At 39.4% G+C, this 25,292-nt stretch overlaps 1 protein-coding gene across 2 annotated transcripts in view; it reads left to right on the top strand.

Annotated features, from left to right (window-relative positions):
• LOC122549015 (copine-3-like) overlaps window positions 1–25,292 on the top strand; it is a 68,705-nt gene that overhangs the window by 9,517 nt on the left and 33,896 nt on the right. For both annotated transcript variants that reach the window (XM_043688137.1, XM_043688136.1), the window contains exons 2-5: window positions 4,764–4,924; window positions 12,134–12,313; window positions 22,915–22,989; window positions 24,900–24,971. In XM_043688137.1, the coding sequence (XP_043544072.1) occupies window positions 4,796–4,924; window positions 12,134–12,313; window positions 22,915–22,989; window positions 24,900–24,971 (456 nt within the window). In that variant the 5' untranslated portion in view covers window positions 4,764–4,795. The remainder of the gene's footprint in view (window positions 1–4,763; window positions 4,925–12,133; window positions 12,314–22,914; window positions 22,990–24,899; window positions 24,972–25,292) is intronic.

The following is a 25,292-nucleotide window of genomic DNA, read 5'->3' as shown; positions in this document are numbered from 1 at the left end:
TATGCCCGAAACGTCGATTCTCCTGTTCCTTGGATGCTGCCTGACCTGCGGCGCTTTTCCAGCAACACATTTTCAGCTCTTATCTATCGCTGCCCCCTCTATCTGTCTGTACCCGACCACGCACTCTCTCTCTTCCCCATCTAACTCTCCCTAAATCGCTCTCTATCGACACCAATCTCGCACTCAAACCCCACACACTCTGTCCCTCTTAACTGCCCTCACTCTTCTCTACCTCATTCTCTCTGTCAACCCACGTTCCACTCTCTTCTCATTCTGCCGATCTCGCTTTCTGTCTCTGTCTCTCTTCCTCCATCTCTAAATCTCTGATACCTTCCCAGTCTCACTGTCACTAGCTTCCATTCCACTGTCTCTTTATATAGTCCTCAAACTCTCTCTCTCACTCTCCCGCCCACTGTCTCTCTCCCTCTCTCTGTACAACCCTCCAACTCTCTTTCGAAACACCCTTGCCACTCTCTGTCTTCAAACCCTCCCATTGTTTTTTTTTTTTCTCGCGCCTCTGGCTATCTGTCCCTTTCCCACCGTATCTCTCTCTGTGATTCTCTGCACCCCGCCGAATGTCTCTTGGTGCCACTTTCTCGACTCGACTCCCCCTCTCTCTTTCTCCACTCCACTTCTAACACCAACACCCTCCAGTCTATCTCTTGCTCCTCCTACATTTACTCTATTTCTCCCCTCTCTAACCCTTCTCTCTCTCTCACCTCCCTCGCACTCTCTCGATGTGCACCCACATTCTTTCTCTACCCCACTCCGACTCTCGCTCTATCTCACCACTCTTCTCTCTCCAAACCTCTCCCTCACTCTCTGAACAACTTCTACTCTCCTCCCCATCTCTCTATCTTCACCCCTCCACTCTCTGCCTACCCAGCTCCCTCTCTCCACTTCTGTCTAGATAGTCCACTCTCATATTTTCCCCTCTCTCGACTCCAGCCGCCTACGCTCTCCCATCTCCCGCTACACTCCTCCGACTGTCGCTCTCTGTCTCTCCCACCGGTTAACTTACATTCTCTCACTACACCACGCTCTCAACTCCATTCCACTCTCTCTCTCTCTGTTAACCTTCCCATACTCTCTCCCTGCTCCCACTCTTTCTCTCTAGCCCCGCCCCACTCTCTTTCTCCCATCCCACACTCTGTCTTTCTCCACCAGCTCTCTCTTTCTTTGTCTCTTTGTCTCCCCCACTGTCTTTCGCCTCTCACTCTCTCTCACTCTTTCTGCAAGAGTCCCACTTTCTCTCCACACACCGTCCTATCTACTCTCTCTAACCCCCACTCACTCTCCGCCCACCCATCTCTATGTCTACCTACCTCCCACTCATTCTCCCTCTACATCCTCACTCTTCCTGGCTAACCACGCCCACTCTCTGTCTCCCTGCTTCTCCTCTTTTTCTCCAACCCCGCTCCTCTCTCTTTTTCACCCGCCATCCTCAGTCTCTCTCCACCAGCTCCCTCTCTATCTCTTTCTCGTCCCAAACTCTTTTCCTTCCTTTTCTTGATTTCTCACTACCCCCACTCACTCTCACATTACCGTCTCCCACTCTCTGTCTTCCTCTATACCCCTCTATCTCTGTGCACTCCCCACTCTCTGTACACTCCGAACTCTTCTCTCCTTCTATGTAACACCCTCCCAAAATCTCACGCTCTCTCTTGCCCTGCCGACTCTCTATCTCTCTCCATGCCTCCTATTCTCTATCTTCCAGCAACACATTTTTCAGCTAATGTCTGAGGATCTGGAACATTCTTCAGTGTAGGGCTCTGTTATAAATTGAGGAAAATAAAATTAATGCTCAATCTAACCTCTATGTATGTAACAAGATATTGATTCTGTCAGCAGCCAGCTAAGCAGAATGCAAATACAATTGACAGAAAATGATTACGCTTTTGTTGGCACTCTATCTGCTGATGCAATGGCATTTGATGAAACTACAATCGATTGCAGGCATTCTGTAACTTAAAAAAATTTTGAATGCAATCACATTTTCAAATCCTGTAAACTGATGTTTGTATGTAACTCCAGACTCAATGACCAAATCAGTTACCATTTCTATAGTTTCTATACCAATATCTGCTACAAAGGGTTTTGCGACTCTTGTCTGAAACCACCCACCAAAATATGGAAGTTATATGGCGTTAGAGTAATCAGATTTGCCATTAAAGCTATATTTATAAATAATTATCTGTTTAGAATCTTGAGGTAGACTTATTTTAGTCATAGCACATTGTATTGTGCAAACTACTGGCAAAATATCATTACCCTATTCTGTCTCACATCAAGTTGTGGATAGTAAACAATGGATGTTGTATAAATTCATTCATTGTTTTAATATTCCTGGCATTACTGTCAGTATTTTCTCTTGGGATATGACCAGGCTGCATTCATTTGTCTGAAAAGGGTTTGAGTGAAGTAGATTCAATGCTCTAAAAGCAAAGAGCATGAAGAGTCAACATTGAAATATATGTACAATACTGCTGAGGAAACATAAAAGTATATTTCACAGCGGCGAGAAAACAGGCAGCTTGTCTCAATCTGATTAACAAGATAGTAGTCTTATGTTGTCAAAATATGAATTATACAGGGTTATGTAAACAGTGTGTACTTAAAGTGCGCCGTCTCATGTTAGTGGTGCCAAAATTACATTTCATCTAACTTCAAAAATAACTTGGTTTCTTTCACCCAGTTGTTTTTATTTGTCCTTGCACACTGTCAACTTATGTTCAGGTTGTTCTTATCAAATCATTGAGAGTTTTCTTAATTCCAAATCTGTGCTCATCATTTCCAAATTTTGTGTTTGAACCTACTCAGTTGTGTTTCCAAACCAGAAATAGACCCTGTAGGACGTTATCATCGTCTGCTGTAGCCCTATATACTTAAGATCTCTGTATTATTTTAATTCTGCCTTCTTTTTGTATCCTTCAGTTCCTTTGCCACGTATTTGGTAGCAAAGCATTAGTTCTGCAAAATGTGGAATTCCTTCCTTAACATTCTTTGCATCTGTCTGTTATTCCGCCCCAGTGATTGGGTATCCTTGACTTTCTCTGTTATCAAGTTTTGATTATCGGTTCTTTTATCTCCTTCTGTAGCTCAGTGTTGCAATTTATCTGATAACACACTTATGAAGTGCATTGAAATGTTTTAAAACATTTAAACAGACTACAACCACAATGCAAGTTGCCTTTTCAGAGAACATGCCCTCTGCCTGTGTTGTTTCAAAATTCCTTTACAGGATGTGGGTGTCACTGGCAAGGTCAGCATTTGTTACCTGTCCCTAGTTGACCCAGAGAATGTGATGGTGATTTGTCTCTCTTTTGTCCTTTATGTATCTCAAGAAACTCTTAGTCTTCCTTCATATAACTGGTTAGCCAATATTATCTTCACATTTAATTTTCTTCCTCCTTATTTTTTTTTTTGCCCTCTATTGGTGTTTGTAAGCTTCCCAATCCTCCGGTTTCCCACTATCTTTTGCTTTTATGCTATCCCTGACTTCCCTAGTCAGTCATGTTTCCTCATCCTCCTTGTACCATGCTTCCCTTTCCTCAGGATGAATCTCTGCTGTGTCTCCTGAATTACTCCCAGAAACTCCTGCCATTACTGTCCCACTGTCTTGCCTGCTAGGTCCCTCTCCCAGTCAGTTCTGCCCAGCTCCTTCCTCATGCCTCTACAGTTGCTTTAATTCTGCTGTAATACCGTTAGCTCTGATTCTATCTTCTCTCTCAAATTGCTGATTAAATTTGATCAGGTTATGATCACTGCTTCCTAAGAGTTCCTTCACCTTAAGCTCCTACAGTCTTCAAATTGGTTTAGTGTTTGTGTGCCATGCATTCGGCAATAACACTCTCTCTGATATATAACTAAATTTATGGCCTTACATAGATTTTCTAAAAGACCACAAAGGGATAAGGGTGGTGTTGCTTTTAGTTTGGTCTGTCCCAATCAATAGGTAATGATTAATATTTGCCTACCCTTTTAGCACTTGACTAGAATTCCCAGTACTTAAACTGTCCCCCTTATTTTATGGATGCTTGGAATTGTAGTGTGACATGTAATACATATTTCAGAAAGTAACATGGTTAGATTGCAACAACAATTTGATTTCATATTGGTGTATTGGCCAAGAGAGCCAAATGGATAACTTTTCTCATCCAACATTTGTTGCAATTTCAAACTAAATTGGACAACAGTTTTTTCAGTGGCTTATTTTAATGAATAAAACCATTATTTATCTTAAACACGGATTAAAAATCATTAGAATTTTGCTTTAAACTTTTTAATTTCTCTTATTTTTCCTATCTACCAGAATTATTTTGTTGACTGCTAAACTATACATTAAGAGCTTTGGCTTATCTTAAATAATGGATGTTACAGTATCAGTATGCCTTGCCTTCATGTTGTACCTAATTAAATACAAGCTCTGTAAGTAATGCTTAGCTGTGTGTTGAGTTACACATCATGCTATCCTGTAGCACAAGAGAGGTGCACCAAAGACTAATACATAGACTTGTAGAATTACAGCTTATTCCTAATTCATACAAGTGGATTTCAACTTTGGCTGAGTGACCAGGAAGGTGTCAAGTGAAGGCTAAGTGACTCTTACACATGTGTAAAATTGGGAGCAGTTGAGAAGCTTGTATTCCTGTCTTAGTAATATGTGAAATGGTTAGGGAACTGTTAAAGCAAATAGTGTTTTGCATAAATATTTAATTCTTGCTTTAAAAGTTGACAATTTGCTCAATTTAATTGATCTACAGATACTCTCATCAGCATTTTTGCAAGTTTACAAATGGCACAGTGTGTGACTAAAGTTGAGTTGAATGTCTCCTGCGAGAATCTATTAGATAAAGATGTTGGTTCCAAGTCTGATCCATTGTGTGTGTTATTCGTAAGTACTGGTGAGAATCAATGGGCTGAGGTAAGCATGTTTCCTCAATGTATTTTTCTTCAAGCTTGTCATGAAAGTATTTATTTTCAATAGTAATCTAGTTCAAGATATTGTAATCTAATTTCATCAACACTGTTAGCTTCTGGATTTTGTTCTCTTTTCCAAAATCATTTTCCATTTTCTACATCTGTATGTGGGAAGGTTTTTGACGTTTGCCTTTTATTGTAAATGGAAGTAATGATGAGAATTATTGCTATGTACGCTGTTTCCATTGACTCTCAAAAGTGCTGAAGCAAGTTTGTCCAAAAGGAATGACAGTCTTTTAACATTGTTCTTCACCTCTTTCTTCTCCTGGTTCAGTTTCTTGTCATAGTCACCTCAAACTGTTGATTCCCAATTGTAGAAACTTGCAGCATGGATAGAGGCTGTAAAGTCTCTCTTGCCTGTGTTACCTTCTTGAAATGTTAAAATCCCTATGGGGGAACTGTAAATTAAGCTGTAAATTTGCTAACCTCCCCCAAATTAAGACTTTTTTTTAACCAACAAAGTTTCACTTTTTGTAACTTTTAACATGGATTAAATATCAATGATAATTCAAATAAAAAGATAAATAATACTTGGAATAGTCAATACAAAAAAGATACATTTTACACATATGCATAAATGCATTATTCTCTATGCATGTAGCACTATACTACATGCTGTTCTTTACTCCCATAGAGTAGGTCAGGAGTCCAATCTAACATAAGCTTTTACTGGAATAATTGTCATCAACAAACCCTTTTTTTGTCACCTTCTCAGGTCACAAACAGCCTAATTGCGTAGCTTTCTAGAGTTCCTTCGTAATCAGGAGAAAGTAAGGATTGCAGATGCCGGAGATTAGTCAAAAAGTGTGGTGCTGGAAAAGAACAGCCAGTAGGCAGCATCTGAGGAGCAGGAGAGTCGATGTTTCGAGCATAAGCTCTTCATCAGGAGATGGAGCTTAGGCTGTGCTTTTTCCAGCACCACGCTTTTTGACAATTCCTTTATAATCAATCAAGTGAACATACCCAGTTCATGATCACATCCTCTGATGCAAACTGAGCTCTTTTTGGACGCCTCAGCTATTTGCATTGCCTTTTGTTTTAAAAGAAAAGACAATTTCAGTTTCTTTTAGATTGCTTGTAATTTCCTTTTTGAGTTCTGTTCAGCGGCAAGAAGTAAAATAGAAAACAGAGCATATAGAGAGCTTTGCTATTTTCACCTCACAAATTCTGCATGTTCCATTCTGTCTTTGCTTTTTGTGTATGACCTGTTATCTGATCAGCTTGTAATTTTAGTCGTCATTTGTCTTGCAATTCTCTTTGCCTTTGCAAGTTACTTTATTTGTTAACTTCCTTCTTGTTGATATTGCTTCCAGCAAATGCACATCCTCAGGACCAGCATTTCATAGCCAAGAAAATTACAATTGACTCCTTTAAAACAGCTGAAAACTCCAGTCCTTTTACACCTTTTCATAAAAACAATTAGATTCCACAGGCAATTTAGATAAATTCCAAATATTCCTTAGTTTCTTTTTCCTTTTGGATCAGAACAGTTGTGCTGAAATTCACATTCCTCTCTTTTGCCTGTAAACCATCAAATCCCTTGCCCTTGAATGCTTTTCTAAACGGTCCTTCCTTAAAAAGTATTTTAAGGAGTTACTTTCCAACACCTTTTTTTACTGGAACATTTCTGGTCTTGACAGTTCTGAATAAGCACCATTTAAATCTTCCTTTTGAGATCTCTGTAATTTGAGTTTTGAATTTGAGAGCTCTAATTTTTGACCCACTCATCAGAGGTAGCCTTTTTAATATCAAAATTTCTCCTCCTCTTAAGAACCTCATCAGTCACCTCTTAATTTGCCTTGCTACAGGGGTTATTATACACTAATTTTTGCAACTAAAGTACCTCGTACCCACGAATATCCTGACAAATGCCCTTTGTACCCTTTTATCATAATTTTACATCTTCTCTGAAGTGCAGTGCCCAGAAATGTTTACAGCTGAGGTCATACTTGTGATCTTCGAGGAGAAAGTGAGGTCTGCAGATGCTGGAGATCAAAGTTGAAACTTTATTGCTGGAACAGCACAGCAGGTCAGGCAGCATCCAGGGAACAGGAGATTCGACGTTTCGGGCACAGGCCCTTCTTCAGGAATGACCTGAAGAAGGGCCTGTGCCCGAAACGTCGAATCTCCTGTTCCCTGGATGCTGCCTGACCTGCTGTGCATTTCCAGCAATAAAGTTTCAACATACTTGTGATCTATAAAGTTCTAGCATGACGTCTGTACTTTTGTTTCCTACTTTTACCTTGAGTGCCAAGTAATCCAATTTTGTATATAAATCCCCTGGTCGATTTGCCTTGCATCTGTAAGGATTTGTGTATATAATTGGAAGGGTCTGTAAACATGAACTTTTCAAAATTATTAAAAGACACATGCTTGGTGATTGTTTAAAACTTTTGCTGTCCTTTATCTTGCCACTGCAGCCATTCTGTAAATCTAAAACATCAATGTATTAGTGCACTTAAAATTTGGATGGGAACAAGGCATCAGAACCAAGTTGGATCATGTTCTCACATTTCATTTCAGGGAGTTATTGGTTGGAGTTTACAGCCAGGTCTTTCAATTATTCTTGACCTTCAAGGGAAGAATGGGTATGCTTTGAAAAGTAGTGTCCCAGAATAGAATGACAGTGTCCAATGCCTTTTTTTAAATGCTTTAAGCTGATAGAGCTATAGTCAAGACTGGCTTGCCTTCGATTAACAAGCTCTTGAGCTCCTCGAGGATCTTGTTAACAGGTCATGAAATGCAAGAATGCAATAATCCAATTGCCAAACTGAAGCAGTCTGGTGATCGTTAGTGCATAGCTCTCAGGTTCAGACAAAAGTTAGTTTTATTTATGCTGAAAGATCTTGTGACAGATCAAAAGGATTGTCTTTCCTTTGTACCTTTGTCTATTTTTGTGTGTTGAGGTTGCTGATATTCTGATGTACTGCTTCCTCTCCACTAAGGCAGCAGCAAGCACATCATATCTGCTGTCTGTTTTTTCTCTTATACTCTGAAGGCAGCTCCTGTCTCCAGACAATGCTTGGTGGTGCTAATTGTGCATCAAGCTCCGAGGATCAAAGAGTCCCTACAGTGCAGGTAGATGTCATGGGTGGCACAGTGGTTAGCACTGCTGCCTCACAGCGCCAGAGACCCGGGTTCAATTCCCGCCTCAGGCGACTGACTGTGTGGAGTTTGCACATTCTCCCCGTGTCTGCGTGGGTTTCCCCCGGGTGGTCTGGTTTCCTCCCACAATCCAAAGATGTGCAGGTCAGGTGAATTGGCCATGCTAAATTGCCCGTAGTGTTAGGTAAGGGGTAAATGTAGGGGTATGGGTGGGTTGCGCTTCGGCGGGTCGGTGTGGACTTGTTGGGCCGAAGGGCCTATTTCCACACTGTAATGTAATCTAATCTATTCTAATCTAATGTCTACATCAAGTCTACATCAAGTCTACACTGACCCTCTGAAGGGTATCCCACCCTATCCCCATAATCGCCCACTTACCTTGTCTAGTCCACCTAGCCAGCACATCCCTGGACCAATTAGAGCATGACCAGTACACCTAACTTGTACATCTTTGGACCAAATGTGGAAAAAACCTGCACTCAGTGGAAACCAATGCAGATACGGGGAGAAGGTGGCCCAATCAAATCATTTGTGTGTACAGATCCTATCACATGAATATTTTGGGAGCAGGTCCTGGAAGGTACATAGGATGGAAGGGGTCAGAAACAGGCCAGTTATCGTGACTAGATCATGCAAATGTTTATGCTTTAGTTCATTTTAGTAAATGCAAAAACAAATTGTTTGTTGTCAGGCTTCTGTGGAGTAGATCCATTTTTTTATATTGGGACAAGATTAAATTGAATCTCATCAATGGATCTCTGCAAAGAACTGAATCTATAGGATATCAAGTTGTTGACCTAATGTTCTTCAGTTATCTTTCTATTTTAATACTCTGGATAATTCAGTTCTGTTTGGCTTGTCAGAGCCAGTCTTGGCAAGAAGGCCAAATGTGCATATTGTAGCCGGTGTCTTGAGATATTCCTTTTGACTAAGCTTAATGACCTCTCTTCTCTAATTGCACCTTTTGTGGGTAGATGTCTGGTTTTGCTTTATAATGCTCCTGTAAAGAGCCTTGGGCATTTTATGAAAAAGATGCTTTACAGATACAATTTGTTGCAGTTTTAAGAGGACCTGCTGATAGAGTTAAATCTTTTTAAAACCTTTTTTCTACACTGTAAATTCTGTGTAATTGATTCATATTAAAGTCTGGATGTCGAGACTTGCTGAGTGGTTTTGATTCTTTTAATGCCAGCCAGAAACCTAGTCAGCTTCAACTACTGTAAGCACATGCTTAAATTTCAAAAGCTATGATGACAAGTAGAAATCTCTTTCATGGAGTAAGTGATTTGGACCTCGCATATGCTTTGTGTATGTGCTGGAGGCAGATTCAATTGAGGAATTAATGAGCGAAATACATTGTTATCCGAAAGAAAGTGCAGACCTACAGGGAGAAGGCAGTGAGTGGCTATAGGTTCTTCCAAGTATGGACAAATGTGGTTGAATGGCCTTCTATACTGTCACCAGGCCAGTTTTCTATGATTTCAGAGTTTTGAACTTAGGTAGGTAAGGTGCGATTACCAAGTATTGCGATTCAAGAGGCGCAGATATTTCGGAGGATTATGGAGCCAGTGGCAATTAGAGTTGTGGAAAAGGAAGGCTGTCAAGGGATTTGTAGAAGAGAGAATTTTAAAATCAGCGTATTAATTGATCAGGAGTCAATGTAGCTCAGCAACAACTGTATGTGATGGGGTAATAGGATTTGGAATAAGTTAAGGACAGTTTGATTGACTTCTATAGGAGAGTAAAAGGTAAGAGAGCAGCAAGAAATGCATTGAAATAAGTTAAAAATCACACAACACCAGGTTATAATCCAACAGGTTTAATTGGAAGCACACTAGCTTTCGGAGCGCCGCTCCTTCATCAGGTGATTGTGGAGGGCACAATTGTAAGGCACAGAATTTATAGCAAAAATTTACAGTGTGATGTAACTAAAATTATTCAGTTGAAACTGAAAATACCTTGAAAGACTGTTGAGTCTTTCATCTGTTTGAATACCATGATAGTTTCACTTCTTTCATGTGTAAATCACAAAACCGTAAAAGTTGCATTCCCAGGTTAGCTATAACAATTGGTGTTAGCTAGAAAATATGTTGAAGGTGTTAGCCCCCTGTGTTCTCTGTCTATGCCATGATGTTTAGATTGATTCTATTAGAGATCATGTTACAGTGTTGAATCTAATGATTTATATGGTTTATGAATTTAATTTCTAAAAGATTAATGGAAAGAATTGGCATTTGAGAGTCTGGTAAACAAATGTGAAGTAATTGCAGTTCATAGGATAGCCCATGGTTATGTGAAAAGGTCAGAGTTGTAATTGGGAAAACACTGAGCAGTGGATTGATCCTTTTGAGGCTTGGTGGTGAGTCAATGACTATGGAAATCATTATAAGGGGTTGAAAATATTCACATAGATTGCTTTCAAAATTTTCTTCGATGAGTACACAATGGAAGGTCTTTGAAGTATTGAAAAACTGTTTTGAATTTCTGGGACATCCCAGCTGTGATGCATTACTGAGAGGATGGATTTTAGTGGACATGCCGTTTTGTATTAGAGTTATCCATCTGTTTTCTCACCAGAAGAAGCATGTTAATTAAATGTCTGAAGCAGCGGAAGAAAAAGTTTTAAAGTTTTGTGCATGGAAGTAGTTGAGGCTAGTAGCAAAGGCCTACTGGAAACCAGGCTGTTATCTGATTCTGGAGTAAGTGAGCCAGGAAGTATTGAGAGGAGGGTCTTCTAGCCAAATGTTAGCAGACAGATGCCAAAAATCTTGCACCTTGGACAATAGCAACATGGAGGTGAATTCCTAAGAGCTAGAGCACATCTTCCTTTGCCTGTAAGAGAAGTGAAGAAACTCTCAAGGCGACATGGTAGCTCAATGGTTAGCACTGTTGCCTCTCAGCGCCAGAGACCCGCGTTTGATTCCAACTTCAGGCAACTATGTGTGGAGTTTGCACGTTCTCCCTGTGTCTGTGTGGGTTTTCTGTGGGTGCTCTAGTTTCCTCCCACAATCCAAAGATGTGCAGGTCAAGTGAATTGGCCATGCTAAATTGCCCATTGTGTTCGGTGCATTAGTCAGGGGTAAACATAGGGGAATGAGTCTGGGTGACTTACTCTTCGGAGAGTCGGTATGGACTTGTTGAGCCAAAGAGCCTATTTCCATACTGTAGGTAATCTAATTTGATTTAATTGATAGGATTTGTTGTCACGTGTACCTAAGTACAGTGAAAAACTTTGTGCGCAGTACAGGCAGATCATAGTAAGCAAGGACATACCGATCATAGGGTGAAGAAAAAACTTGAACAGAGTAGGGCATACAAGTTATACTACACAGGACGTATGTGAGGCAAAATCAACATTATTTGACATTAGAAAGTCCATTCATCGGTCATCCAACCAAGCGCACTCTGGTAGAATTCAAAAGTGAATGGGATGTTATCTGTTAAGAATTTTGGATTTGAAGAATAAGAGAAAGGGGATCTCAGTGACAAACAGGTCCAACATTGTAACCCTTAACCATGGATTGAGAAGGAAATAAGAGAAATGATCACGAAGGAGGGTGAATTAGACAATTTTGCGTGGAAAGAGACATAGAGAGGAAAATATTTATTGCACTGATGAAGTAAGAAGTAATAACATTAAATATGAAACTTGGAAGTTCTAAAATTTTCAAATGCATCCCCCCACCTCCCATATTAGAATGAGTCTTGGTTGTTTAAAATATTCCCTTTCCAGGCCAGGATGATGGATTGACACTCCCTTAGCAATTTTTAATACTGTTCTGTGGCAAATGGGTGTATGACCTGCATCAATTAACAGGATTTGAAGATTCATAACTAAGTTTTTAACCCTGAACTAGGGTTCTGACATATGCATTAACAATAATATACATCATGAAAACCAATTTTTCCAGTGAGGTGTGGCCTATTTGCCTTAGCAACCCTGTTGTTAATTACTTTGTATAATTTGCAACTATCTCGTATCTGCATATATTTGTTTTATTGTTTTTGATTTAATTTTGTTTGTTAACTTGAAATTATTATTTTACAGATTGATCGGACAGAGAGAGTTAAAAACTGCCTTGCCCCAAAATTCTCAAAGAGATTCCTAGTGGATTACTATTTTGAGCAGGTTCAGAAATTGAAGTTTGGAATTTATGATATTGACAACAAAACAATTGACTTGAAGGATGATGACTTCCTGGGACATTTTGAATGCACCCTGGGACAGGTGAACAAAATGTTTTTGTTGTAGTTACTTTTTCTCAAATATTTTGGGAACTTCATTAGTCTGGGTCATTCAGTGATTAGAAATTGTTGATATTCACAAATTTTTATTTTCGAAGTAAATTCTCAATTTACCTTTTGATGTAACCAGACTTTTACCCATTTTTGCCCTAAGTTAAACAAATATGAATAAAATGAAAATGCAGCATTGGTTGAACATCATTTACCTATTTACATGTCAAAACCCAAGAAAGAAATGATCACATACCATGTTATACTTTCCTAACTCTGCACATACAAGGGCCAATTATTGAAGTAATAGTTACAAACACTATGATAACTTGTTTCATGCCGTATTGAGCATGCAGTATATATAACATATATATTCAGTATTATTATCATGGTCTCAGATCTTTTTAATTGTACAAGCATAATGTAATTTAGGATTCTAGTTGAATTACACAGTCATTTTTCAACTGGGCTGTGATGAACTGTACCTCTCAAGACTAGTTATCCAAAATCTATTGTTGCACAAGCTGTTTGTAATTTGGCTGAAACTTTATTGCTGGAACAGCACAGCAGGTCAGGCAGCATCTAGGGAACAGAAGATTCGACGTTTCGGGCACATGCCCTTCAGGATGTAATTTGGCCACTTATTAAGAAATCTCTCAATCAAATACTGAAACAATTCTTTAAACTTTTATTGCAAGCAGCAACAAAAATAAGATCCTTCAAGTAAGCATGTTAAGCCTCACAACTCAACTTGGCTATTGCCCGGTTTACTAGCTATGATTCCAACCAGCAGCGCCTGTTTCTGGATGTCCAAGGTTCAATCGGCGTGCTTGTTGTTCTTAAGTTCTGCTACCAAAGAATCCTGAAGTTTAAATCTTTTCGGATTTTCTGTCTAGAAAATTTTCTGTTGTGACATTACTGATGATTCTTTAAGTTGATTCATCTGCAATGTTGATTGTGTTTCTGGGGTCATCAAGTCTGTAGCTTGTTTTTTTTTTAGTTCACCTAATTTTTCTAATTCATTTGTTCAGAGATGTTGTTACACACTTAAGGAGCATGTGGGACTTGAACTTAGGCCTCCTGACCCAGAGCAGGGACATTACCTTTACACAACAATTTCCCTGTTTCTTGCTGCATTCAGTATTAACTGTCTTTTTTCTCTCCCATGAAACAGCTTATTTATGTTGCTTCAACTCCTTTTTTCCAGTGATGGTTAGTTAGCATGTTGCTTTTAATTCACTTGTAATAGTTGCTCTTTGTTCCTTTCATGTCAGGAAATGGTTTATGCCAGAAAGAGATATTGCTGATTCTTTTGATCCCTGAACAGTCAAAGTTTTGAAGTTTACAGTGTCATAGGTCTATATCCTACCATGATAGCTGGAGAAATGTAAATTCAAGTTGTAATTTAAGTGTGGAAGTGAAATCTATTCTCAGTAATAGAAGCAGAAGTAGGCATTCACCCTTTGAACCTGCTCCTTCAATATAATCGTGGCTGATGATCCCAAATCCTGTTCTTGCTTTCTCTCTTTACCCTGTTTCTGGCCGTAAGAGACCCACATTGTCTTAACCAATCTTTTTCTCTTCACACACCTACAGAACCTTTTTCTAGTTTGTGTTCCATGCAAGTTTACTGGTTTTTCCACTCTTGATAAAATCCTTTTGCCTCCTTTCTTGAAATACAAACTGCTCCCAAACTTGGGGTCTGCTACTTTTTTTTATGGTCAAGTTGTATGCCCTCTCTTGGAACTACTAATCTCTCTAATTTCCCTTGCTCACCGTGGTCAGGCTACCTGACCTGTTTCATTTTTGTGGCAAACAAATATGAACAATTATTGAAGTTCATCCCTGCACTCTTTGAAATGTTTGCCACTGCCTATCCACCACACATTCTTTTTAAGAAATATTCCCCAATTTATTATGACGAGTTCACACCTCTTACCATCATAGTTTACTTGATTGTAAAATTTCTGACCCTAAATAAAGCATGTCGCTCTTCATTCTATTATATATTGTAGCACTATTCCCCAAGGGGCATCACACCATTAGATTGCCAATTATGTCTTTCTCATTACATAATACCCAATCTAAAATGGCCTCTTCTCTTGTTGGTTCCTTGGCGTATTGATCTAGAAAACTACCTCATTCTGGAATTCTCCTATTGCAGCGTTGCCACTGAAGTGCCAATCTATATGCATATTAAGCTGATCCACAATTACAGCTTTACCTTTATTACTTGCATTTCTGTTTTCTTGTTTAATATCTTCCCAACATTACTGCTGAAGTTTAAGGGTCTATATACGACTTCCACTATTATTTTCTGCCCCTTTGTGTTTCTAAGCCCTACTTACTTTGGGATTCTACTTCACCTGAGCTAATATCCTTCCTCACTATTACACTGAAGACTGCTTTAAGCTATCCCACCACCTTTTCCTTTTTGTCTGTCCTTTCTTTAAAACTCAATACCCCTGGATTTTCAGTTTATATCCCTGGTTACTCAGCAGCCACAACTCTGTAATCCCAAACCATATCCTACCTGTTTATATCTATTTGCGCAACTACAGTTATTCCTCCATAATACGGGGGTTTCGTTCTTGAGAACCCCTGTGCATAAAGAAATTCGTGATTGTGGAGCTGGTTGACAAAGTTTAAAAATAATGCTTATGCAAGTTTTTCTTGCACTATTGTTGAATTTTGTTTAATACTTTTTGGCGCGGATAGGTGAATTCACAGATCATGATCTTGCAGATTTAGTGCTAATGCTCCAACACATTTAAGTCACAAGACCTTAAAACTTGTCGTCTTAACATTTTGAGTCCTGTTCACAAATTTTGCGCTGTGACCCTGTTTGGTCCTTGCTCATAAATTTATCTGCCTATCTCTTTGATTTTCTCTTGTCTTTTTATTTTCTCCCTTGTTTCCATTACTTCTGCCTCCCTGTACAGGACCCATCTCCCTGCCATTTTAGTTGAAGACATCCCAACCTCCCAACTGCACTCGCAAATATTCCTCCAGGATATCTGTTGTGGTCCTAACCAGGTGCAACCTGTCCGGCTTGCACGAGTCAAAAAGCCATCATCAATCATTGTCCAACCTCCTCTTTTTCACTCATGCCCTTTTAGGGAAGTAAATCTGTCAAATTTGCCCAATCTGGCTTGTGTGAGACTCTAGATCACAGCAATGTGGTTGTGATTGCAATGCTCACATGACCTCTGGGATGATGTACCAAGCCACTCCGGGAAGTAAATCTGTCAAATTTGCCCAATCTGGCTTGTGTGAGACTCTAGATCACAGCAATGTGGTTGTGATTGCAATGCTCACATGACCTCTGGAATGATGTACCAAGCCACTCCATTTTTGTATTTACGGATCAGCAACAAATTTTAACCTTACTGGTGATATACACGCACACCACACACAGTCATAGAGATGTAATGTATGCATCATCCTCTGTGTGAAAAAGTTGCCCCTTAGGTCCTTTTTTTAAATCTTTCCCATCTCAAGAAAGGAAAAAAAAACCTCTGGCTCTATGTTTCTGATTGATTGGGTAATATGTCACTGTATTCAATGAACTAGGCCTCATATTCACCCAGCTGTTTTGCTGTCTGTATAATCCTGTGTGAACTGATTTGGGTGAGTTGCTGTTTTAATCCGAGTTTTGATACTTTTCTATCTTGAAAGCAACTTGACTCTCTGGCAGTGTCAAAAAAGTATTTGATCAATTTGATCTCTTTTTAAGATTAGACTACTTGCTTTGCATTATCAATCATCTCGATCATAAAACTTTAATATGTCTGCTGTGACATAGTTCAAAGCTGATTTGGTTTAAAGCCAAGAATGCTTTTCAATCCATGTCCGATTCTATTCTTAGTAATTCTCAATTATTTTGAAATTTAAATGTATGAAAATAAATATTAAATTGTTTTCTTTGCTATTTTATTTCAAATCTACCTGTTTTTTTCAATATTTGTTTGTAAAATGTAAGTTTTATGTTTATTAGCATCCCAGATTTAAATTTAAAATATTAACAACCCAAGGAATTCGCAATTAATTGTCCTGAAATTGAACTGTGTATCTTAGGTATAGAAATATAGAAAAACACAACTTAGAGGAAGGCTATTGAGCTTGTCCTGTCCATGCTGGCCAAACAACTATCCAAGTATCCAGTCATCTGAATACCGTACTTGATGAAGTTTTCTATTTGGGTTGTGAGTTCTGGATGTGGGTGGAAGTATTTCTCCTTTAACTCTCCTAATTACCCTGGTTATTGACCTCCCTACTATAGGAAATATGTGCTTCCTAACCACTGTATCCAGGGCCCTGAATTTATACATCACCACCATCACCTCATCTTACCACAGCCTGTTCTGTTACAAAGAAAATAACCAGAGCCTATTCAATCATTCCTCTGCTAAAACTTTATTTAAGGTACATCTTTAAATTTCTTCTGTACCGTCTGTCTGGTATGTTCATGTCCTTGCTCTATTGCAGTGATCAGTACTCAAGCTGATACAGTTCTAGTAGGATCTCCCTGCTTTTGTATTCCCCATTGTGGCTAAGAAAGAATAATAATGGGTTGCAACCCACTCGGCAAGTTGTGATGATATTTGAATTCCACAATTCCTGGGGTTGTCATAAAAGTTAAAAGACTTAATCCAAAGTATTCAAAATTCTCCATGAGTTGGACTCATGATAAAAAAAGCCTGGCTTAGGTTTCTGTATGTAACATGAGCTGCTATTTATCAGTTCTCATCAAATATTCTAAACAAAATATGCAAGTTGCTGCATTTTGGAAAGGAAAATCAGGGCAAGACTTATGCACTTAATAGGGGAGTATAGCTGAACAAAGATCTTGGTGTGCAGGTTCATAGTTCTTTGAAAATGGAGTCGCAAGTAGAAGGTGGCATTTGGTATGCTTTCCTTTATAGGACAGAGCACTGAGTATAGGAGTTAGGAGGTCATGTTGCGGTTGTCCAGGACATGTTAGGCCACTTTTGGATTATTGCGTGCAATTCTGGTCTCCTTCCTATTAGAAGGATGTTGTGAAACTTGAAAGGGTTCAGAAAGGATTTACAAGGATGTTACCAGGGTTTGAGGATTTAAGCTATAGAGAGAGCTGAATAGGCTGGGGTTTTCCCTGGAGTGTCGGAAGCTGAAGGGTGACCTTTATAGAGGTTTATAAAATCATGAAGGGCATAGATAGGATAAATAGACCAAGTCTTTTCCCTGGAATAGGGGAGTCCAGAATTAGGGGAAAGATTTAAAAGGGACCTAATGGGTAACTTTTTCATGCAGAGGGTGGTGCGTGTATGGTATGAACTGTTAGAGGAAGTGATAGAGGCTGGTACCATTGCAACATTTAAAAGGCATCTGGATGGGTATATGAATAGGAAGGGTTTGGAAGGATATGGACCAAGTGCTGGCAAATTGGACTAGATTATTTTAGGATATCTGGTCGGCATGGACGAGTTGGACCGAAGGGTCTGTTTCCTTGCTGATGACTCTGGAAATATGAATTATCAACATAGAAGTCTGCAAGTTTAAGCTCTATTCCTTTCCTAAACCCCAGCGAAGTCTTACCTGGCAAAAAGGAAGATGCTTATAGTTATTAAAGGTCAGTTGACTCAGCTCCAGGCTCTCTCAACAGGAATTTCTCAGAGAAATGTCCCAGGCCCAGATAATCTCAGGTCATAGCAATGTCCTTCCCTCCATCATAAAGTTGAAGTGTGGGTGTGCAATTATCAGCAAATAAGGTTCACACCATTCCTGAAGCAGTCCAGAATCCAACAATAGCAAGACCTGCAAAATATCCAAATTTTAGCTGACAATTTGGCAAGTAACACTTGTGCCAGGCAATGACCATCTCCAACAAAAAAAATGACATTCTTTTGTTACCATCACTGAATCCCCACTAATTCTTGGGGTTACCATTAATCAGAAACTGAACTGGACTAGCCATATAAGTACAGTGGCTACAAGAGCAGGTCCCTTCTGAATATCGTGCAATTTATTATATATATATTTTTATTGACTTATGTGTCCTCTTTGACTACGTTCCTTCATATTTCTCCAATTTGAATTCCATTTGCAACATATTGCCTTACAGTGAAAGGTTGCAGAACTGTCTAGCATTAGAAGTTACAGATCTATTTTCTTCTGTAAAATTTTAAGGCAGAACCAGTTTTTGCATAGAATGAAATAAATTTTAGTTCCTTTACTTTTTTTCTGAGAGTAACAATAATTTCTCTTCATAACAATCTGCTCTTTGAGAGATGGTAAGTTAAAATTAAGTGCTTTCCCACTGTCTGGGTGTACAGGGTGTTTTCCTTGTGTTGGGAGAGACCAGAATAGAGGGCAGAGGTTTCGGGTGAGAGGGAAAAGATTTAAAAGGCGCCCAAGGGGCAGTTTTTCCCGCAGAGGATAGTGTGTGCATGGAATGAGCTGCCAAAGGAAGTGATGAAGGTTGGTACAATTACAACATTTAAAAGGCATCTGGATGGTTATGTGAGTAGGAAGGATTTCGAGGGATATGGGCCAAGTGCTGGCAAGTGGGAATAGATTAATTTAGGATATTTGGTTGGCATGGGCCAGTTGGACCAAAAGAGTCTGTTTCCGTACTGTACATCTGAGCATTCATTCCTGATGAAGGGCTTTTGCCTGAAACGTCAGTTTTCCTGCTCCTCGGATGCTGCCTGACCTGCTGTGCTTTTCCAGCATCACTCTAATCTCTGAGCCTATGTTTATCCCTCTGAAGATTCTATGTGGAGTTTACACATTCTCCTCCTGTCCACATTGGTTTCCACCAGGTGCTCTAGTTTCCTCCCACAGTCCAAAAATGTACGGATTTGGTGGATTGGCCATACTTTCAATAAATAAAGCAACTAAAATTTACTTCATTCTCTGCAAAACTGGTTCTGCCTTAAAATTTTACCGAAGATGATTGATCTGTAACCTCTAATGCTAGACAGTTATATAACCTTTCATTGTAAGGAAATAATGTTACAAATGAAATTCTAATTGGAAAAATATAAAGGAATGTATTTGAGCAGGATAAATAGAGCAAACGAACAGTCAAGGCTGGAATTGTACCCAGATTGTGAGGGAGCGGTGCTAACTAATTCAGGGTTCAGGCCTTAAAATCTATTTGACCCAGGGAATCTAATGGCATTAGCACCATTAGCTTCCGTAATAACTTTTCTCTTGTGATCATTGTATTATTTCCTAATCCCACCTTTTGCCTCTTGCAAATTTGTATATTTGGAATGCTACTAGTGTCATCTACTTTGAAACTAATGCAATGTATTTATTCAGTTGCACAGCCACTTCCTGGTTCTGCATTTTTTTCCCCAGCTTCCTTTTTCAAGGGCCTATGTTCACTTTGGCCTCTCTCTTTTACCTTACTATTTAAAGTAGATGTTACTTTGCATTTGGATGCTATTTGCTAGTTTAACTACAAGTATACATTCTCCTGTTTTAAATTGGATATTGTTTATTTGCAAAACTTTGCTATTCCCTTGGCTTACAATGTGGTAAAGATTAATGGTATGGTTTTTAAAAATCTTTCAGTTTGTTATTATCTTCAACTTCCTTCATGTACCGTGGTTTGTTTATCCCCTTCCTAAAATCCTCCTTCATAATTGGAATATATCTTTGAGTCATGACTACATTTTTTTAAATGTCTCCCATTGTTCATCAATTGTCTTTACTGCCAAACTCCTTTCCCTGTCTTTGAATAAATGATCTGGCCCTAACAATGAATCGTTTTCATCCTTGAGCATCAAATGAGAAACAGACTTATGTTTAGATAATTTTTCAGGTGGAGAATCAAATGGTTTTAAATTGGAGTTGGTTCAGGGTGGAGTTAAAGTAGTCAGTAAGAAGGGTGCTTTAAAGATCAGATTTGGATGAAGAAATTCAGGACCTGGATGGTACCCAAACCATACTTTCCCACCCCCAACCCCAGCCACTGTAATCCATTTTTTCCCTCTACCACAGTTAGGTTTTGTGTGGGTTGTGGAAAGATGCAGAAATGACTTTGTCACTGCACTTAATAACTGCCATTAAGTGACTGCTTATAGACCATTTAAAGGCCTCATTTGCCATCACTTTTTTTTAAACTCCATTGTAGGGGGCCTTGTTGGCAATGGTAGTGTTCCTACCTCTGAGCCAGGAGGCCCATGTTTAAGTCACATCGGCAACAAAGGTGTGTAATAACATCTCTGAACAGGTTGATTTGAAAATATCTGCAATACCTCAAACCCATTTGCAGCTGGGCATGTTGCCATGCAATATGTGCAGCAGCTACCTCTGTGCCTTTCTTGTCAAGTCCTCCATTGGGGTTGAGGAGGAGTTTGCTTTGATCAAAGGTGATCAGCATCTTATTGAGAAAAACAACATTTGATGGGGGAGGGGATCAGGGTGAAGTGGGGAGCATGGCAGAGGCCTGGCCCTGTCCTGCCTTTGCTGCTTGGCCTCGTGCTCTTCTCCCTATAACACCACCTCCCATGCCCCCACTTCCCATTCCCCACTTCCCATTCCTGTAAAACCTCTTCTTTCATGAGTTACCTTTTGGCCTGGGCTCTAAAGTCCTGAGACTGTGAATCCTTATCTCTCCTCTGTCATAGCTGATCATGAGAGGTTGGTAGTTCTCAGTGTGAGATTTCGTTCCCCTGCCATATTCAATCGACAGGGCTGCTGGCCTCACATTGTCTGATTGGTCTGTGGGCCTCCCCTAAGTGAGGCAGTGGAGATCTCTCATGGGTTCTCTATCTGGCAGGTGAGACACCATTACCTCGTGAAGCAGACTCTGCCCAAACATTTTAGATCTTTCATCAGGCTGTGGTGCACACTGGAACATGCCTTTTAGGAAATCAGATACATAACTATTTGGTTTTGCATCTATTAAGCACAAGAATGTATTCTTCTTCAGATTTTAACATTTTAATCACTGCACTGTTTTATTGCGGCTGATTTTCGATTAAGGAGTAATATGTCTACAGTACAAAGCATCTCATTAAAAGGCAAATGATCTGATTCGTATTGGGCCTTAAAGGGATGACCTTGTGTCATTTTATATCTGTGTAAAAGAGTTTAGCTTGTGGAATTGAAGAATCTCCTCCTGAACATTCCACAGTCAGACTTGTTCTTCATTCTCCTTACTCTTCATCACTCATTGTTTGTGGTGATCTACTTAAACTGTACTCGAGCTATCTTTTCTTTTGAAGGCAGTTCATTGTTCAATGACAGCTATGCCTTCCCATCTTTGATTCAAATTTACGTTGGTGATTATCTCACAATTTGCTCTGGTAAACAGTACCTTCATTTGGACTTTGTTGTATTAAGAGATGTCAAACAGAATTGAAAGAATGGACCAATATAAAAATACTATTTGTTGTTCTTTCACTGGTGAGGCCAATGTGCATTACCCACCATTAATTGACCTTGAACTGAGTAGCTTGTTTGGACACTTCAGAAGTAAGTTACAAATCAATCGCAATCACATGTAGGCCAGACCAGGTAATGATGGCGGATGTATGAAGGAATGGTCATTGGTGAACCAGGTGGCTTGTTAACAACAATTGATGACAATTTCATGGACACCATTACTTGGACTGGTTTTCAATTCCAGATTTTGTCAATTGATGGCTTTTTTAAAAAAAATACCAGCAGGATACTGGTAATGGTGAAAGAAACATGAAAATCCTCAACATAATCTGCAGCAATCGGGAAACTCCAGTTGATGATTGAGTCAAATAGACATGAATTTGTCACTGCAATGACAGATATTGCCAAAAACCTCCAAGCAGAAGCAAGCCCTTGAAGAAAGATCAACTCACACCAGCAGGAAGAGAGAGTTTCATTTTTGGTACAAGTGGCAGACTTTGCCTTTCCAGAATCCATTTGTTCTGCCAATAAAACAAATGCATCAGATGATCCCAACTGACCTCTTGAGCTCTGAGACTAGATCCCGATCCTATTTTGCAGATGGAAGGATGCAAACAGTTTGTGAAGTTATAGCAATTGACTGAAGCTTTGAGCTGCTGTGCTTAACGAGTATGTCAGACTTCTTGACAGTAGACGGGCAGGAAGCTAGAAAAACGCAGCAATCATAGAGACACAAACCGCAGATGCGGGAGCAGAAGTCAACGCGTCGGGTGTAACTTCTTCACCTCCTGATGCTGCCTGGCTCGCTATCTTCTTCCAGCCTCCGGCCTGTCTATTTCGGATTCCAGCATCTGCAGTTTGTTTGTCTCTAGACTTCTTGACAGAACAGTATTTGAAGGATTTTGTGCAAGAATAATTCTTCACATCTTGTCTGACACAACATTTTTATGTGGCCCCTTCCTACAGGGAATGTTTTGATCTTTCCTGGTGGCCTGATCAGTCTGTATTGTGGTAAGGAAATAATGGTGTGAACTGATCTGGAGTGTGCTGGTGCATTGTGCTGTCTCTCTTTTCTTTGCCGTCATAGTGGTAGCTAGTTTCATTTCATTTAATATGTTTAGTTGCTATTGTGAAATCTTCCTTTGTAAACTATTATACCAAGTGCAATCTTAGCTTGTCATAATTCTGATAATGGTTCAATTGTTTTGACAGATTGTCTCGAGTAAGAAACTGATGAGACCGCTAATGCTGAAAACTGGAAAGCTTGCAGGCAAAGGAGTAATCTCGGTAAAGATCTAATCTGGTTTAGATGTTCTGTATGCTCCAAATAAGATGTGTATTAATGTTTAAGTTATATAAAGTGTTGTGGTAGTGTTTCATGCAATCTTTAATTATGTAACTGCTTGAATGTTTTAGAAATATCTTTAGTCGCTTAACCAGTGTTTCAGGAAGCTGCATTTGTTGAAAAGCTTTAAATGTACTTGAAAACTCGATGAGTATACAAGCACAAATCGCTTTGCAATTCACTCTAAGGGAAAAAAAAGCACTATTGTTCATCTGTTGGAGTGTACTTTAGTGTACTCTTGAAACTGAGAATCTTAGTCAAATGTAACCCACCTGAGTCATTTTTAATTCCAACACTGTTACAATATCATGTTTTACAGTTCGCTTGCCAAAGGCAGGTCCTTACTGATAGTTCTGTGCTTTTCATGCTAGTGAATGGTGATGAAGCAAGCTGCAAGTCTTCTTAAGCTACAATGGGGATTGAACCCCATGCTGTTGTTGGTAATGTGATCCACACACATGTGTCAAGGCAACTAAACCAACTGGTCCCAGGAATTAAAAGCTTAACATATGAGGAACATTTGAGGACTCTGGGTCCACACTCAATAGAGTTTAGAAGGATGCAACATACAGAATACTGAATGGTCTGGACAGAGTAGATGTTCCCATTGGTAGGAGAGACGAGGACCTGAGGGCACAACCTTTGCGTAAAGAGAAGACCTTTTAGAATGGAGATAATGAGAAACTTCTTCAGCCAGAGGGTAGTGAATCTATGGAATTCATTTCCTCAGAAGGTTGTGGAGGCCAGGTCATTGAGTATCAAGGGTTACAGGGAGGAAGCAGGAGAATGGATTTTAGAAACTTATCAATCATGATTGAATGGCGGAGCAGACTTGATGAGCTGAATGTCTTATGGTCTCACTAGCATTGTCTCAACATCTCCAGCATGTGTAAGATAGGAGTTGGGAAGTCATGTTGCGGCTGTACAGAATATTGGTTAGGCCATATTTGGAATATTGTGTGAAATTCTGGTCTCCCTCCTATTGAAAGGATGTTGTGAAACTTGAAAGGGTTCAGAAAAGATTTACAAGGATGTTGTCAGGGTTGGAGGATTTGAGCTACTGGGAGAGGCTGACTAGGCTGGGACTGTCTTCCTTTTAGCGTTGGAGGCTGAGGGGTGACCTTATAGAGGTTTATAAAATCGTGAGGGGCATGGATAGGGTAAATAGACAAAGCCTTTTCCTTTTGGATGGGGGGAGTCCAGAACCAGAGGGCATAGGTTTAGGGTGAAAGAGGGAAAAGTTTAAAAGGGACCGAAGGGGCAACCTCTTCAAACAGAGGGTGGTGCATGTATGGAATGCCAGAAGGAGTGGTGTAGGCTGGTACAATTACAACATTTTAAAAGGCATCTGGATGGGTATATGAATAGGAAGGATTTAGAGGGATATAAGCCAACTGCTGGCAAATGGGATTACATTAAGTGAGGATATCTGGTTGGCATGGACGAGTTGGACTGAAGGGTCTGTTTCTGTGCTGTCTATCTCTGATTATGACTTTATATGGTGCCAGGAATTGAATTTTTCCACCTGCTGTAGGTCATAGGTCAAATTCCACTACTGTTATATCTTTGAAGATTAGTGGCCTGGAATGTTTGTTTAAATTTTAAAAAAACCTACATTAATAGCAAGTATAATAATAATATGTATCAAATTAAATTAAATCAGGCTGTCAGTAAACCTAATAACAAGGAAGTAAATAGACTGCTCAAACATTTTTCATATAATCCTGTGAGATAGAAATATTGAAATTAGATTCATTATGATGTTTGAATGATTTCTACTTTTATCAAGTTTCCAGAACGAGCAGGAAGTAAATTATACAATCATGAATTTTATGTAATTCTTGGCTCTTAGATTTTTGCAGAAGAAGTGAAAGACAACAGAATGGTTAACCTTCAAATTCAAGCACGGAATCTGGATAATAAGGTAGTCCTTTGTTTTTCCAAAAATTCCAAATTTTAAAAAACAAATTCCTGTATTGCGCCACTGCCTTGGGATTTATTGACCATCTCTGTGCCCTGAGACCATGTGCATGTAAATCATATAAACTAACTGAGCACTATTGCTATTGAAGAGTTTCTGGAATATGTTTAGAGGTTGTTTTCTAGAGAAAGAAATGTTGAGGACCCAACGAGATAATAAATTGTTTTAGATCCAGTATTATGTAATAAAAAAGGGCTAATTAACAATTTTGTTGTGAAAGAACCTTGAGGAATGACTGACATCAATATCGTCAAACTTTGCATT

The sequence above is a fragment of the Chiloscyllium plagiosum genome, chromosome 4, assembly GCF_004010195.1.
Source record: "Chiloscyllium plagiosum isolate BGI_BamShark_2017 chromosome 4, ASM401019v2, whole genome shotgun sequence".
In the NCBI taxonomy this organism is placed as follows: domain Eukaryota; kingdom Metazoa; phylum Chordata; class Chondrichthyes; order Orectolobiformes; family Hemiscylliidae; genus Chiloscyllium; species Chiloscyllium plagiosum.
This window is presented reverse-complemented; position numbering and strand designations above follow the sequence as displayed.